General features: G+C 46.8%; 1 protein-coding gene across 1 annotated transcript in view; it reads left to right on the top strand.

Moving 5' to 3' along the window:
• Window positions 1-463: 463 nt before the first annotated feature.
• The window catches only part of mmp17a (matrix metallopeptidase 17a), a gene marked incomplete at its 3' end in the record, with an annotated part of 37,107 nt that continues 19,417 nt past the window's right edge, over window positions 464-18,153 (top strand). The window contains exons 1-4 of the mRNA XM_080847252.1: window positions 464-596; window positions 814-949; window positions 9,321-9,607; window positions 15,919-16,095. Of these exons, the coding sequence (XP_080703378.1) occupies window positions 557-596; window positions 814-949; window positions 9,321-9,607; window positions 15,919-16,095 (640 nt within the window). The 5' untranslated portion in view covers window positions 464-556. The remainder of the gene's footprint in view (window positions 597-813; window positions 950-9,320; window positions 9,608-15,918; window positions 16,096-18,153) is intronic.

Here is an 18,153-nt window from a genome sequence, read left to right as displayed (position 1 = left end):
AACAATAAATTAGTTGAATAATTTAAGTAAAATCATTTTTACAGTGTGCCAGTGATTATAGCCCAACCCTGGACTCTACCAGCATGTACTCCAACCCATCTAGTTAGCTTTCATCCCTGATGGGCCTCCTGCTGCATAATAAGGACTGTGTGTGGAAGGGAAGAGTTGTGTGCTTGCTCACTCGATAGCCCCCGTCAGCTAGTACGGCCAGCCACCGCTCCATGTGTTTTTTTCCCCCCAAGCAGGCAAACCAAGTGCTCTCCACTTTGCGAGACTAATGAAAATACTGCAGACGAATTGAGTGGAAATCGATAGCTCTATTTGTGCTGCTGTGAGCCTCCTCTGGCTGTGACAACCCTGACTCCAGCTCAGTCGCTTAGTGTATGTTTGTAGCTTGGCAAAGGCTGAGCCAGTGATGCATTACTAACCCCTCTTTACCTTTCTTTTCTTTTCTCTATATCAGGATTGGCTGAGCAAGTTCGGCTACCTGCCGCCCCCGGACCCTGTGACGGGGCAGCTGCAGACCAAGGAGGCGTTGACCAAAGCCATCAAAGCCATGCAGAGGTTTGGGGGCCTGGAGGAAACAGGAGTGCTGGGTGAGTGGGACTAAGGCTTCACATTGGGTGGGAACAGAGATTGGGACAACCACCAGAAACTGGTGAATATTAAAATTGAATATAAAATATCATAAAATATCATGAAGGAGTGAAATGACACTTTTGGTTTGATACCAATATTTTGAGCTCTCTCTCTCTCTCTCTCTCTCTCTCTCTCTCTCTCTCTCTCTCTCTCTCTGTTTGTATTTGTCTGTAGACCAAGCTACTCTGGGTCTAATGAAGACTCCAAGATGCTCCCTGCCAGACTTCTCTGCGTCAGAGACTTCAGTGGGACGGAGAAAACGAGCACTCACTCCCCAGAACAAGTGGACCAAGAGACACCTGTCCTGGAGGTGTGTGTGTGTGTGTGTGTGTGTGTGTGTGTGTGTGTGTGTGTGTGTGTGTGTGTGTTTGTCTTTCTGTGTGTGGGTGTGCCTGTGTGTGCCTGTGTGTATGTGTCTTTTTAAACCAGTAAGTGGGAGAGAGTCATTGAGAAGGAAATAGAGTGTGTAGGTTTTATAGACCTCTCTGCATACATCCGGACTGTGTTGGCTCGGTTTTCTGGACACTTATACGATTTTCCCACACGCTGTGTACGTACCCACATCCATACACTTGATAACCCAGAAAGGCTATTTCCTGTACTGTGGGAAAGTGTGTGTGTGTGCGTGTGTGCGTGTGTGCGTGTGTGCGTGTGTGTGTGTGTGTGTTCAGTGTGTGTGTGTGTGTGTGTTCAGTGTGTGTGTGTGTGTGTGTGTGTGTGTGTGTGTGTGTGTATGTGTGTGTGTGTGCGTGTGTGCGTGTGTGCGTGTGTGTGTGTGTGTGTGTGTGTGTGTGTGTATGTGTGTGTGTGTGTGTGCGTGTGTGTGTGTGTGTGTGTGTATGTTTGCGTGTGTGTGCGTGTGTGCGCGTGTGTGTGTGTGTGTGCGTGTGTGTGTGTGTGTGTGTGTGTGTGTGTGTGTGTGTGTGTGTGTGTGTGTGTGTGTGTGTGTGTGTGTGTGTGTGTGTGTGTGGCCATATTAGGCAGCAAGTGAATGAGCAGAGTCTGCAGCTAGCACAGCTGTTAGGCCTGGGTTTGCTTGACACATCTGTTGGATATAAGAATGCTTATGCAGAAAGGTGTGGTTATGGTTAGCGAGGTACAACTGCGCGGTAAGGGCCTATGGTTTTGGCTCTTGTGTTTTCACATATGGACGCTCACCACAGTAGTTTGCACCAGCCCCGGGCAGGAAGAGCATAACCCCAAGCGAGCACCTGTTTTAAACAGCATGTGTGTTAGTGTAAGCAGAGTTGAAGAGGGGGGCAGTTTTTAGACTGCCCTTGAAATGCAGGGGCCAAAGTGTGTGTGAGTGTTATTTTGGGCCCCTCTGATGAATGTTAAGGGCTAGACCGGTGAGAGTGTGCTGCCTGGCCTAGTTTGGGAGCTAGTGTACTACAGTGTGTTCTTGGGCAGTGAAAGGTGATGTGTAGTACTAACAGCCTGCAGTAGTTTGGGAGCTAGTGTACAGTGTGTACTTGGGCAGTGAAAGGTGATGTGTAGTACTAACAGCCTGCAGTAGTTTGGGAGCTAGTGTACAGTGTGTACTTGGGCAGTGAAAGGTGATGTGTAGTACTAACAGCCTGCAGTAGTTTGGGAGCTAGTGTACAGTGTGTACTTGGGCAGTGAAAGGTGATGTGTAGTACTAACAGCCTGCAGTAGTTTGGGAGCTAGTGTACAGTGTGTACTTGGGCAGTGAAAGGTGATGTGTAGTACTAACAGCCTGCAGTCAGTTTGGGAGCTAGTGTACAGTGTGTACTTGGGCAGTGAAAGGTGATGTGTAGTACTAACAGCCTGCAGTAGTTTGGGAGCTAGTGTACAGTGTGTACTTGGGCAGTGAAAGGTGATGTGTAGTACTAACAGCCTGCAGTAGTTTGGGAGCTAGTGTACAGTGTGTACTTGGGCAGTGAAAGGTGATGTGTAGTACTAACAGCCTGCAGTAGTTTGGGAGCTAGTGTACAGTGTGTACTTGGGCAGTGAAAGGTGATGTGTAGTACTAACAGCCTGCAGTCAGTTTGGGAGCTAGTGTACAGTGTGTACTTGGGCAGTGAAAGGTGATGTGTAGTACTAACAGCCTGCAGTAGTTTGGGAGCTAGTGTACAGTGTGTACTTGGGCAGTGAAAGGTGATGTGTAGTACTAACAGCCTGCAGTAGTTTGGGAGCTAGTGTACAGTGTGTACTTGGGCAGTGAAAGGTGATGTGTAGTACTAACAGCCTGCCAACTAACAGCCAGTTGAGGTTTTGGGCTTTTTCTTCCTCTCTGTATTTTTCTCTGCTTTCTATTTTCTTTCTTCCATTTTGCCCTCTGCCCCTAACCTCTGCTCCTTATTTTCACTCTTTATCCTCACACTCTTTCTGCCACACTCTCGGTCTCTGACACTTTCAACCTTCAGCAGTTTTTTCTTTTTTGTTTCTGTGAAAGCACCCCATCTGTCAGTCGCCCCACTTTTTTCTTTCTGCTTTATCTTCTTCCTCAATCCCTCCATCTCTCTCTCTCTCTCTCTCTTCTTCCCTTGCTCTCCTCCTTCTTTCCTTCCTTTCTCTCTCTCTATCTGGGGGCCTTTACTCTGCGCTGTGCTGTCACTCACACTCCTCACAACTGTCTACATATCCTGGCTCCTCTTATCTTCTCTCTCTCTCTCTCTCTCTCTCTCTCTCTCTGTCTGTCTTTCTCTCTCTCTCTCTCTCTCACACCATTTCTGAAAATAAGGCCCCAAGCCAGCCCACCCTCTCTGCCTTCAGACTTGTGTTGTCCTAGAGAGCAGCACTACCCCGCCTCATGCATTTTCTCTTGCCTCTCATCTGCCCCTCTGGGGCTCACGACCTGCAGGCGCTCCATTGGCTAGAATCTTGCCTTGGTCGACATGAATGACATCAATGTTAAAGACAATTCAAAGTCATTGTATCTTGTGAGTATTTCTATAGGAATGAAAATGTACTGAAAAACTGCCCTGGGTTATGAGGAAAGCACAGCTAAACTCAAAATCAATACCCACAGTGAGAGAAGCCATCCAGGTGCTGAATGACTTTCAGTTTCTGTCTGTGTTTCCCTGGCGGCTTTGGTCTCTTTGAAACTCGTTTTGGCAAACATCCATCCTTAAGAGTCCTGTTTCACTGCTGCCAGACGGGCACACCTCTTCACCTTGAGGCATTGTTTGAGAGGAGCCCAAGAAAAGGGCTTTGGCTTTTTTTTTTTTTTTTTTTTCAATGGCTACTTCAGATTGGTGCAGTCGGGCCCCTGTGTCCAGAGGAGGATGATGAGGACACACAAGATGAATCTCTGGCCCTCTGGCCTCAGCAAGGGGTATGGAGCCAAAAGCCTGTAATAGTCTTTGTAATGGTGTGCTTTAAGAGGCCCGATAAAGGTAAAGGGGGGCGGGGGGGTACAATGGAAGGGTTGCTGCCCATAGCTGTGGAGGGTTGAGGTGAGGAAGAGAGCACGAGTAAAGAAAGGAGAGAAGAGGAGTGTGGACGAGAGCAAAGAGTAGAGAAGGGGGAACTAGAGAGGAGAGGAAAGTGTCAAGACGGAGATGAGATAGAATGTGTTCTTTCTCAGACTGCACTCTGCTTGCCACAATCTGCTCCTGCCAGTTAGGTGGTCTAACTAGGCCTAATTGAACAAAGGGAAATGCAGACATCCTCAAGAGATCATTTTGAGATTGCCGGTCTCATTCATTAGAGTAATGTATTGACTTACGTGTGTTTCTGGGGTAAACACTTGACTGATGAATTAACTGAGCATTCATCCTTTGGCACAAAACATGTTAAGCATTGAATTCCGCATTGCCAAGAATACCCAATTAAACCTAATTATTTAATCCTAACTGAGCTGAAGCCGTTTTTCTAATCACATTAGGAAGTTATGGGCTGAAGCATTAGGCCGTAGTTTTTTGGAAAATTGCTGAGACACTTTGATTGGTGCTCAGGTCACATGGGGACGGCGGTGATGATTTATTGGCCGGTGAGAGTCGGAGCAGGTTCAGCAGCCCGGCTGTTGAGACCTGACCCCCAGAGCAGGAGCGGCCGGCGCATTAGTCAGGTGTAGACGGACCCCCTGCCTCCCCCATTCATTACTCCACACAGGAGACCATCCCTTTCCTCGTTAGCACGGCGATTAATCACCCGAATAGATTAGTACTGATTGCCCAGGAGTGAATCACTTTTTTGCCTTTGCGCTCTCTCTCTCTCTCTCTTTCTCTCTGGCTCTCTCTTTCTTTCTGTCTTCCTGTCTTTCTGAATGTCTTTTGTGTCGTGGCGATGCTCTGTTCCTCTCTGCTGGGGTGAGCAGAAGAAGTGTAGATCATTAGTGGAAAGCAGTGACCCGGGCGGGCGCAGTCACGCTGTGCGGAAAGGAAGCACGATGCCTTCTCTTTCATGTGGAAAACATCTGTGAAGATCATACATGTTATTTTTAGTGATTTGTGTTTTTTGTTTTTTTTTACGGAACATAATGGCTGCTTGCACACTGTGTACAACTGTGGAGATGTTTGAGTGGCCAGAGAGACAGCCAGCTGCCAGCTGAGCACTTAGTTCTCCCACCAGGGTGTCTGTCATTAAAATACAGCGGCGTGATTGGTGGGAGTCAGGGAGGGATCCCGGAATCCAAATGACCTGCAGCTTCCTCGTGTTGGGATTGTCCTGGTGCTTAAAGCCTAAAGTGTGGATTTGTTTGAGTTTGTGTGTGTGTATGTCTTTGTGAGTAGTTATGTTTGAGTGTGTGTATGTGTGTGTGTCAGAGATATAGTATGTGTGTGTGTTAGTGAGTGAGTCAGGAGCAATAAGCAATAGCGTACAGTACAATTTTCCTATGGGGTCCACTGAGCTGTAGGAGGTCAGCCTGATGGGATGAGATTTAAATGGAATGGAGACAAATGAGCTTCTCTCAGTCACTTTCTCTGCGTGTTTTATTCCAGCGCTCATCTCTCTCTCTGTTTAATCTGACTGCCATCACTCTTAGAGGGTCTTATGCTGTGTTCAAATCAAAAGTCAACAAAGGGAAAAGACTTGAGAGACGATCAAGTGTGAGTGTTGTGCTGTGTGTGTGTCTGTGTGTGTGTGTGTGTGTCTGTCTGTTTATCTGTCTGTCTGTCTGTTTATCTGTCTGTGCATGCACTCGCATTTATACATGTGTGCGCCGATTTGTGTGTACGTGCACGCACAGGTGCACATATTTTTTATATTGAAAAATGTACCTCGTCTGTTAGGACGAAACTACCTAACTGTTACTTTGTGTTTGTCAATGAAACTGTATTTTGCAAATGAATTGGATTCATGCTCTCAGTCGAGTGTGAGGAGAGAGGCACTGAATGCACACCAAGCGACTGAATGGTGCACAGACCTGAAAGAACCTTAAGGGTTTATTTTCTGTGATTGTTAAATTGAAAAAAGGATCTCATCTGCGTTTACTGTTTCATTTTCACTTGTTATGTATGAGGGCTCAGTAAATGGATAAATTCCTGACTCCTTTGGCAGGGTGCTGGACTTCTGGTGTTGGTAGATGCTAATCTATTTGGCCACATCTTTAAATTGGAGAAAAAGTCAGACCACAGTGTGTGTGTGTGTGTGGGGGGGGGGGGGGGGTATTTGACTGTGCATGGGTGCGCGTGTGTGCATCTAGCTCTCTCAGATCAGAAGCATCCCTCCCCATCCTCGGAGCTCCGGGCCCATTCTGATGGCTAGCAGCCCCCAGCCCCCAGCCCCCACCCTCCAGCACTTAGTCATCCATCACGTTAAGGCGCCCATCTCCTGCAGCCCCGCTGGGCGCATTATGGAGAAAATGGCAGAGAGAATTGAGCTTGAAATATGTGGCCACCAACCCCCCCCCCCCCCCCCCTCACCTCCTCCTCATCCTTCCCCCTCTCCCCCCTTCTCCACGGGCTCCCATGGCTCCCTGCACACTTCACAGATGACCACTCCTGAACTCAATCAGGCCCAAACTCACACAAGGCTAGCATCCTGGGCGGCTTCTTTTGTTTTGACAGCAGCATGATGCCGTGCGCTAAAGGTCACTGTTTGGAACGCGCACAGCAGAGATGATTCACGATTCCCGTTCTCCTGGCTTAGAAACATCTCACAAAAGACACAAAGTACAGGAGAAATGAAACTCCACCTAATACACACACACACACACACACACACACACACACACACACACACACACACACACACACACATATCAACATATACATAGAAAAGCAGGAAGCTGAGCAACTATGGAAAAAATCTAAATGCTCTCTGGAACAAAGCACTTTCTTTCCTGAAAGACCAATATTATGGTGTTCAGTGAGGGAATAAAGACCTAGTTCTGAGAATTGTATATCAACTAGTTATTGCCCTGCTCAATGACTGCCCTTTGTTCCTTCCATCTTAGTGGAATAAAATAGCCCATTTTTAGGCTGTTCATGTGCATGTAGAGAGTAGTTCAGATCATAACATGAGCAACGCTGCAATTAGCATCATCCACACCACTACATAAAGTACTTTTATGGCCTTTTCCCCTCACGATTTCTCCTCGCCTGACTGGTTACGTCATCCCAATCCACTCCTCATCTTTGGAGTTTCAAGCTTGAGGCAGCTCTCAAGCCGTGAAACAAAGGTAGTTGCATAATTCATGGACACCTAGCACCTTAATAGCTCATGAACACATAAGCACACACATAGAGACTCTGGAAGGAGTTTATGTACATTACATGTCTGCAATAGATGTAGGTGTGGTGGGGAAAAACTGCAAATGCATTTTTCATTACGAAGGCTTAGGCAGAGAAGCAGAGAAACGTTTTTAGGAGCGGTTTCATCTTTAATGTATTGCAGGGTATTGAACTTGACTGAGAGGCATATAATGAATCATACCTTCAACATCTTCTGCAGACCTCATATTCCTTCACTGAGCCTATTATTAAAGTTGCAATGCATCAAAATCGAATCAAAAGGCGGGTGTGCATTTACATAGCCAGCCTTGACTAACTGCTTTACACCAGCGTTGCTTTTACCACTGTCCATTAGGCAACTGTCTGAACGCAAGGTTGGCTGTGAATTATCAAGCAGGGTTTTGGTTTTCAAAGAAGTACCAGTTCAGAATATCAAAGTTAGAATCTATTACGGTAATGCTGAAGGAATACTGAGAGTGTATTTTCAAAGACAACATGTTCTCATAGATTTTTTTCTCAGATAACTGTCTGAGATAACTGTTAAACTGTCAATAACTGTGTTCAGAATCATGCTGTGCGGTTGATAATATTAAACTCAAGATTTGGTAAACAAATGAAACGTTATACACATAAAAAAAGCTTTACTTCAGACTGATCAAGTATTAAACTCATTAAATACTTGTCTCTCACTACAACCTAGCTTCATATGCAGGCTATGATACCCTCTTGTTTCGTACTGCACCATCACCGCCTACTTACAAATCAATACATATCATGATCCCAAATAATTTTTAAGATCGTCATCAAAATACATTTTTTCAACTTTATGATTTATTTTCCTTTGTTTCTTATCTGTCAAAACACTCTTATGGATGACAGTTTGTAAATTAGCATTTGATTACAAACAAAGTTAATTTGGGTCCTTGTGCATAATTGTATGTTGCACTTCCAATCCTACTAAGCCATTTGCATTCAAACGAAACTTCACACTGCACACTCTTGAGTGTCACTCTGCCTCCAGATCAGCCCTGCTGCTCACAGAGCAGTGTTGAGTCACATAGGGTACAGCAGGATGTGTGTGTGTGAGGGGGGGGGGGAGATAGATGTGTTTATTCAAGGCCAATCAGCCCAGTTAGTCATTTACAGATAGGGTAGGGTGCTTGGGTGCGTGGATGTGTGCCGGGGGTGGGCAAGTGACCGAGTGGGAGAAAAGCTCTTTTTGACAGCTCGTTATGACAGTAGGGTTATTCCAGTGCGCTTTAATTTGGGTGTGAATGTCACGACGCCACAACACCACAGCCAATCTGTCTGCATTTCTTTGAGCTAGAAGTGCTTATTGGATGCTCCAAACTGTGTGTGTTCAAGTGTGTGTGTGTGTGTGTGTGTGTGTGTGTGTGTGTGCTTGTGTTTGTGTGAGTGTGTGTGTGTGTGTGTGTCCATGTATATGTGTGTGTGTGTGTGTGTGTGTGTGTGTGTGTGTGTGTGTGTGTGTGTGTGTGTTTGTGTGAGCATCCATGTGTATATGTATATGTCTCTGTGTGTTTGTGTGTGTCTGTGTGTGTGTGTGTGTTTGCTTCTATGAGTGTGTGTCCATGTATATGTGTGTGTGTGTGTGTGTGTGTGTGTGTGTGTGTGTGTTTGTATGTTTGTGTGAGTGTGTGTCCATGTACAGTATATGTGTGTGTGTGTTTGTCTGTTTGTGTGAGTGTGTGTCCATGTATATGTGTGTGTCTGTGTGTGTGTGTGTGTGTGTGTGTGTGTGTGTGTGTGTGTTTGTTTGTGTTTGTTTGTATGAGTGCGTGTCCATGCATATGTGTATGTGTGTGTGTGTGTGTGTGTGTGTGTGTGTGTGTTTGTTTGTGTTTGTTTGTATGAGTGCGTGTCCATGCATATGTGTATGTGTGTGTGTGTGTGTGTGTGTGTGTGTGTGTGTGTGTGTGTGTGTGTGTGTGTTTGTGTGAGTGTGTGTGTGTCCATGTATATGTGTATGTCTGTGTTGCATGTGAGCACTCACCTGTCCTGGTTCTGACCCCTCTGTAGGGTGCGGACCTTCCCCAAGGAGTCGGCACTGCTGGGCAGGGACACGGTGCGCGCGCTCATGTACTACGCCCTGAAGGTGTGGAGCGACATCGCACCGCTCAACTTCCACGAGGTGGCCGGCAGCGAGGCCGACATACAGATCGACTTCACCAAGGCCGACCACAACGATGGCTACCCCTTCGACGGGCCGGGGGGGACGGTGGCCCACGCCTTCTTCCCTGGGGAGCGTTTCACTGCAGGGGACACACACTTCGATGACGATGAGGCCTGGACGTTCAGGTCACCAGGTAAGAATATGTGTGTATGAGTGAGCGCGTGTGTGAGTGTGTGTGTGTGTGTATGTGTGTGTGTGTGTCCGAAGATGAGAGAGACAGGGAAAGTTGAAGAGGTCAGAGATATTCTCAGCTACATCAAATAATTTTTTTTTATATTTATTTATTGATGATATCTTCATCATTTCATCTTGTGTGTGTGTGTGTGTGTGTGTGTGTGTGTGTGGGTGTGTGTGTACGAGGTGCTGGTAATTAGTGCATGTTTGGTCAGTGGAGGCATCAGTCTGAGGGGAACAGATGTTATTAGCCTCCTCTCTCCACCGTCTGGTTTCTCCAAAGGGGCATCCATCCTCCTCCAGACGGCCCAGGCACCCTGCCTGTGGGTGGGGTTGGTTTGGCCATGACTCAGACTTGCCCAGCAAGTGAACCATGAAGCAGGGTTAAGGCCAGGCTTCCTTCCTAGTTTGCTCTCCATGTCTTCCTCTCCCTCTCTCTTTCTCTCCCTCTCTCTTCCCCCTCTTTCTCTCTCTCTCTTCCTCTCTCTGTCTCTCTCTCCCCCTCCCCCTCCCCCTCTGTTTTCCCTCTAGGCCATATGCTGCTGGACAGCACTGGACACCAATTCATTTTGACCCAATTAAAAAAAAGGCCAGGCAGGTGACCAGATGTAAACATGCTGTGTGCGTGTGCGTGTGCGTGTGCGTGTGCGTGTGCCTGTGCGTGTGCGTGTGCGTGTGCGTGTGCGTGTGCGTGTGCACCCGTGGTTTGCGTGTTGGCGATGAGAGCTCTTTGAAAGTCATGAGATGTTTACCTTACACTCCTCTGCCCTTATCAGGGTGCATTACTCAGTGTCCCCACATCCCTCCCTCTCTTTCTTTCTTTCTCTCTCTTCATCTCTCTCTCTCTCTCCCCGCACATGAAGTGACCACATATCCAAGCTGTCCCCAGTCTCCTTTCAGAATACATTATTGAACAGCACCTATCTAGTCTGACGCACAGAGCACTCTCCATTATGGACCCTGTTTCAGGAGCATGTTGACAGATTGCTGGAGGGAAGAAGGTTTTAATAATTGCTCATGTTACCTGCCATTACTGTGTGTTGTTACACTGCTAGAGTCTCTATTGATTATGGCCCATTGCATCTACTCACCTCATGCTGTGTCCTACACGTAACTTAGAGAGAGAGAGAGAGAGACTGACAAAGGAAGACAGAGAGAGAGAGAGAGAGAGACTGAGAGAGAGAGACTGAGAGAGAGAGACTGAGTGAGAGAGAGAGAGACTGAGTGTGAGAGAGAGCGAGAGAGAGAATCTCTTGCACTGCCACATGTTCTGTTCCATGTCATCTGTCAGCTCTCGTGTTGCATCATTAAGAGTCGTATCCGGATCCTTTCAGGAGAACCCCTCCACTATGAGCATTCTGTCATTCTTTCCCTGTCTGCTGTCCAGCATATGATCCAGGTGTGTGTGATCCAGGTTGAGGTCATTACATGGCCCTGTGCATAATATTCAGGCTTTATTTTATTATTATCAGTTCTCTAAATTAACTCGTCCTAATCGTTGGGGCTTTTAACAAAGGCAGTTTGCTCCTTTCGTGTTTTTGTTTTGTTTATTTGCCTGTCTGCTCTCTTTGGGAACGGACGTGACAGGAGTGAGCGAAGCGAGCTAATTAAAGACTGCTTAATAACGTCTGCTTCACGCTCCACTGAAGGGATGCGTATCTGCTTCAGACAGACGCGCACAAGCATGCATACACATGCACACGGCCATGTACACACACACACACACACACACACACACACACACACACACACACACACACACACACACACATACATTGACAGTTCAGATTATATCTGTACACTCACACACATGCTGAAGTCAGTCAGGTCATCACTGCACACACTGTGCTGAAAATTCCTGAAAATCCTTAAAATATACTTAATTAGACTTTATACTTTGCCATAATATGCCCTTAAATCATGCAACACCCCATCATGCGTATTAAGGGATCCTTCATTCAGAAACAGACTTCCTTAATTCCTCTTTACACGTTTTAGCCAACCCTCTAATTATTTATAAATCCATACACACATCTATTTAATTTCCCTTAGAACCTAGGAGTAATCACAGTTAAAAAATGACCTGTTTCACAGTGATAGACACACACACACCTCACAACAGGACTGCAATGAGCATATTGATATGACAGCATGTGCCTATTCTAGTCCTTGGGGAATGCATAATGTTTCTGTGACATCTGTTTCAAATTTTGTTATTTTCACTCTTGGTTGTGAAGGTTGGGCGCACAAAGGCGGCTCACAAATTTTATGGAGGTGGCCACCCCCTATAAATTCTCTTTGCAGTAAAAACCTACGTGCACATAGTCCCCTGTTATGCTGCAGAGTAGTTTGCATTGCATCGTATAATTAGTAGATGCTATGGCCTTGAGGTGATTTCTATGGAGGTGCTACCTGCATGGATCTTTAATGCTCTTATGTCATCACAGACGTATACAAAACAAGTAGGCAGTGCCAGCTCATACAGACTCACAAGTGCATTTTTCCCCTCAGAATGTGACCAGGTGTCTTTCTCGCGCACACACACACACACACACACACACACACACACACACACACACACACACACACACACACACACACACACACACACACACACACACACACCTTTGATGTGGCTATATGTGGAATGTTAATATTTTAGAAGGCATTATGCAGGAAATGAACCTTGACCTTTTAGGTTTGTGGTCTGCCAAATCGCACACACCAAGGAGATGATATAATTCCCTTTGATCTGGCTAAACGAGCCAAGGGGTCTCTCACCTTGCGCCAATTTCAGTAACTCCCCATCTCCCATGTTGAAGTTGTGCTTTGAAAGCTTAAAAAGCCAGAGAGAGGAGGAGACATGTCTCACAGGCAGACCCACACTAGATTCTGACCTAATCTTCTTAGGAAGCAGGGACCTTATCAGAGTGAGGAGACCTTGAGTAATTGCATTTTGCCTTCCATTTCCCCTCAAATCCCCCCCCCCCCAACATGCTCACCCTATATCCTTGCCCTCCAAGATCACTTTTAAGTGTATTGTTTTTGGTAGGAGCCTAACAACCCTTTTTCCCCTTTGAGAACTGTCTGATAACGTGCATATTTGCTGCTGAATTAAAACCGAGGACGAAGACCCAGGCATGTCTTACAATCCCTATGGAATGCAATTTTTGTTGTTCTTGAGGGCAGGTCTCGGCCATTTTGACAGACAGCAGGGACGTCCAATGGGATGGCTGGAAAGTGCGTTGGGGGGGGGGGGGGGGGGGGGGTGGATTAAATGTCCTTGCGGGACTGCTGCGTTGTTTTGACAGCAAGCAGATTGCTTTTACTCATTATCTGCCAGCCGCTCGCCGGGCTAATGCAGACTGATTAGAGCAGATGAAACAAAAGGCTCATTAAGCAGGTGTGTTTCTGATGACTTTTGCAATTTGGTGAGGCGTGTTTTCCTGCCTTTGTGTGGGGGTGGGGGTGTGCTCACTCAAAAACACATTCTTATATGTAAAAAGCCTTTTTTAAGTGCTTTGCACACATGTTGTGAATCCACTGGTCTATGACTTATATTTTTATGTGTGTGTGTGTGTGTGTGTGTGAGTGTGTGAGTGTGTGTGTGTGTGTGTGTGTGTGTGTGTGTGTGTGTTTGTGTGTGTGTGTGTGTGTGTGTGTGTGTGTGTGTGTGTGTGTGTGTGTGTGTTTGTGTGTGTGTGTGTGTGTGTGTGTGTGTGTGTGTGTGTGTGTGTCTGTCTAATGTACTCAGGGCTATTGTCAATCTGTAGAAACCCCTCATTGCCTTTTGACACACTCTGAAAGCAGCTGTGAGCCTTTCAGCCCTTTTGAATAGATGGTCCAAAATGTCAGAAATTCTGATTGAATCTGCACCTCCAAACTTCTCCTATAATCTCAAAATGTCCCTCAGTTCATTTCTGTCAGAACTTGCATAAGAAACAAGTAGGTGATGGTTTCTCATCCACTCTTCAGGGTTATAGTCGACACAGGGGTGCTGTTTACTGAGAGGTGTATTGCTCTGTCAGTTCAGGGTGTCTATGTGCACACCCTTCCTGTCAGCAGAGCTCTGATGTAGGCCTCCCTGAATCAACAACATCAGAACAGAATGCCAGTGCTTCGAATGCTTTTTCAGAGGACATACTCTTTTAGGCCACTACGTGGAGCCTCCTTACACCTCCTTTAGAGTAGGCACTATAAAAGTGACACCCTGGAAATCCATACCTGATGTCAAAAATGTCAGACTGCTCACTGTAGCTACAGTTGAAACTGTAGGAAGCTCAGGAAGATAGATCAACGCATTTTTTTTTGCCAGCCGGCAAGCCTATATCATGGCAGATTATAACATGGCATCGGTGGCAGCGGTGTAAAGCTTTGTTAAATGTTGCTTTGTTGACATGCTGTTGGAGCTGACATGTTCTGTTTACCAGCTCTCCAGCCTAACCGGGGGATTTGCATTAAGCTTGTGTCAGGGAAGCCAGCTCTGGGTGTTTCGCTGCTGTTTTGATCAGGTGCTGGAGCTCTCTCTCTCTGGAGGCCAAGGCCAAGGGCCCCGTAGGCCAAACACCCTCCCTGAAACCACCCCCCACCCCCTGACTCTTTTTTTTTTGCACCCCTCTCATCCTCCGCAGTCACCTTAAGCCCCTGTGGTCTAAGCCCCTGCTATCTGGGCCAGCTGTAAAGCAGGCTCTGGAATCTGATTGAACGCTCTCCATCTGGCAGTCGAGACGCGGAGCCCTCTTGCCCACCCCACTCGCTCGGCTCGGAGCAGCGGCAGGGTTCAGCTGGACGAGCTCGGGCCTGCCGGCGTTGAACAAATCAGAGGCTGGTGCAGGCTGGCGCACTGGTGTGTGCCAGTGTGTGTGTGTGTGTGTGTGTGTGTGTGTGTGTGTGAGAGAGAGTTTAAGTGCGGTCAGGGGTGGGTTTCAGTTGTGTTTGAGGTGTTGGAGGTGCCAGCATGGGATGGCACAGGATGTGAAAATCAGGGAAAGAAAGTTTGGGGGTATGTAGTGTTGTGTTTGTTCTCCAAGTGAGTGTGTGTGTGTTTGTGTTTGTAAGTGAGCATGTATGTATAGTATATAGGCATGTATGTGTGTGTGAGTGCTTGAGTGCGTTTAAGTGAGTGTGAAAGTGTTTTTGTGAGAATGGTAAATAAATGAGTGTGTATGTATGAAGGTGAGTGTGTGTGAGTGTGTGTGTCGCCATAGCAGCTAACCTCTTCATGCTCCTCTCACTAGCATGCACTTCAGCAGATTAGAGCAGCCCATTGTGCTTGCTAATCACCCAGGTGACACCCAAATCCATCCGCCACGGACTCCATCACATCCCGCCACTCCTCGCTTTGTCTCCTCCACTCCTCTGAAGCCTCCGCTCACTCAGCCTCCTCATGCCCAGAGGAGAGGTGGGGTGGAGGGGGGGATTTTCAGGGCAAACACCTGAGCCTAGTGCGAAGGTGTAATTACTGAGTCGCTGGTTTTAATTCCCTATGAGTCTCGTCTGCCGGTGCCTGACAAGCTCGGCTTTTGTGTGCCGGTACCGGCACCAGGAGGCAGCTGGGGGTGTGTGTGGGTTAACCTGTAGGCTGGTGTCCTCCAGAGTGTCCTACACACACACACACACACACACACACACACACCTCCACTTCTATGATCGACAGCTGCTACTGCTGCGATTCTGGGGATGCTTCGACTGCCTTCAAGGTGCGTAATCTTCTCAGAGAGCATCCGGCAGCGCCTCGCCTCCGTCTCGGGACTGGGCTTCTGCGTCGGGGAGCGGATGATCTTCCGTCAGTCAAAGGGGCGCACAGGAACCCACGTTTATCGTCACCCGAAAACGAGGAGCTGTCGGGTCTGGATGAAAGCTGTATAGTGTTGGAAATGTACAGCGTTTCAGAAGCTGACAGCACTCTGTGTTTACGTGTTGGTGTTGGTGTGTGTGTGTGTGTGTGTGTGTGTGTGTGTGTGTGTGTGTGTGTGTGTGTGTGTGTGTGTGTGTGTGTGTGTGTGTGTGTGTGTGCTTGTCTGTCTCTTTCTGTCAATGTTGACAGTGGGCTCGAGCGGTAATTTACTTTGGTCCGTCATAGCCTTGGATGGACAGTGTGGCATTATCTAATTGTTGTTCTGTCACTGGTTTGAAAGTGCACAAGATTAAGGCTATTCCAACAGTACATTACAGACAGGCAGACAGTCAGACACACAGACAGACAGAACTGGCTAAGAAAAGAGTTCACAAAGGATAATATAATAATCCGTCCCCTGCCTCTCTCCACAGACTCGCACGGGATGGACCTGTTCGCGGTGGCCGTGCACGAGTTCGGCCACGCCATAGGTCTGGCCCACACGTCGGCCATGGAGTCCATCATGCGGCCATACTACCAGGGCCCGGTGGGCGACCCCCTCAAGTACGACCTCCCCTACGAGGATAAGGTCCGCGTCTGGCAGCTGTACGGTAAGCAGAGGCAAGGCTCCACCCATGGAAGACATTTTAATTAAGCATGCCATTGGATTTCTCTGGGGCGGGGGTGGACGTGGGTTTTGACAGCCAAGTGAGGAAAAAACAAAGTAGGTTTCTGTGGTTTTATTTAGGGATGCACCGATACCACTTTTTTACAAACCGATACAAGTACGAGTATTTTTATTTGTGTACTTGCCGATGCCGAGTACCGATACCGATACTTCCAAGATTTGGTTTCCATGAAAGATTTTATTTTATCCTCTGCAGGTTATGTTAAGCCTATAGTACAACATTAACAGAAGGCTATCCCAAGCCAAAAATAAACAGAGCTTTCTGGTTTAAACAAAAAAAAAAGAGTCAATATCATCACATTAGACAAAATGTAAATATAGACAGATGGCAATTTAATTTGCTGCATAGTTAACAACACAGTCTGCTTAACAAAAAGTGAACAGAACTATCCTGAATAAGAACATGAGCACAGTTCAGTTACAAAAGGATCAACAACTGTCTTCCTCCCCTTCTCTCTCTTTCTCTGTCTGTGTGCGTGCACGTTTTTTTCTTTTGAAAGACGACAGTAAAGATTGGTTGCTTTGGTCTCTTGCGCCACTGGCATGAGTGAACTTTGTGTGCTTAGCACTATGGTGCGTCTTCAGATGTTTAATCAAATTGCTTGTGTCAAACGAAGTACTTTCCTTTCCGCCCCTCGACACTGTAACAGTGCAGATCTTACACTGTGCCTTACTCCTGTCATAATTTATCTTAAAATGAGTCCAAATCGCCGTTAAGGCAGCACAACGGTATAGCGATTTCTTACTAGAGTTTAATGTTGACATGAACTGGGCTATGACAAACTAGCAAGTCAACAAGATTCCTGAAACACAAGACAAGGCAGACGTCCTCTTTTACCCTCACATGTCCTCCTTTCGAGACCTAAATGCGTCCGGGTAAAAGAGGAGAAAACAAATACATTCCCATCCCCGTCAATCAACCGTAGCAAATGGCAATAATATGTTTTAGGCGCAGCGTCGCTAAAGACAGTAGGCTAGCCCCTACACTTTGCCTATGTAACAGCAGTTCTAAGTTAACTGCAAAACATAAAATAGCCGAAGATAGCACTTACCTTTACTGGAGGTCGTACGTGTTAATTTTAAAATCTCTAGCGAAACCGTTAGCTTACGCAAGCCACCTCCACACATCGTATCCAAGCTGTTGAATTGATTTAAACTGCAAGTTCAACCTCAACTTATCTGTCTGCAATACCGCTCTCGGCCTCTATGCAACTCGGCGCTCTCACACCTGGCAGGCATAGACAGTAGAGGGGAAGAAAACACACGCGTTAAGACGCAACACTGGGTATCGGTTTTTGGTATCGGTAATTTAAAACGAGTACGAGTACGAGTATTTTAACGAAGTATCGACCCGATACCCGATACTGGTATCGGTATCGGTGCATCCCTAGTTTTATTACAAGTAGGCCAGAGAGATCAAGGGTGTGACAGAAGCTTGTTACACTTCAACCTCAGGGCTCATGAATTCCAAGGTCTGCATACTGACCTTTTGACCCCAGACTGCTATTTTGACCCCATAAAAGGTGAAGTATGCACAGCCTCTGAGTACTAACGTAGAACATGTTATGTTGACTACTCAGTGCAGAAGACCTTTTCTCAAAGCACAGCACAAACATGTACTCATCTCATCTCTGTAATACAGCTCTTCAGAATGTTCCAAAAAGTTCTGTTGATTTGAATGGGCCACCCCAACGTTCGCAAGTCTGTCATTTCTTTATATTCACCGCTGCGCGTCGAGGTCCTGTTCGTTCCGCTGGGATTTATTTTTTCGATAATGACCACCACACTATACACTATCCCTTACATGTCTTCTGGTCAAAGATGATTTAGCAACACTGCCCTAATGCAAGCCATGGATAGTTAGTTGTGGGGAACAGCTGGACAGAGAGAGATGGACCTGGGCAGAGGAAGACAGCTGAATTGAGAGGCCAGGGCAAAACAACAGAAATAGCCTGTGAGAGAGACAGGTGGTGACATCTCC

This window comes from Sprattus sprattus, assembly GCF_963457725.1.
Source record: "Sprattus sprattus genome assembly, chromosome: 11".
Lineage (NCBI taxonomy): Eukaryota > Metazoa > Chordata > Actinopteri > Clupeiformes > Clupeidae > Sprattus > Sprattus sprattus.
The sequence above is the reverse complement of the archived record's forward strand: the minus strand, read 5'-3'. Positions and strand labels throughout refer to the sequence as shown.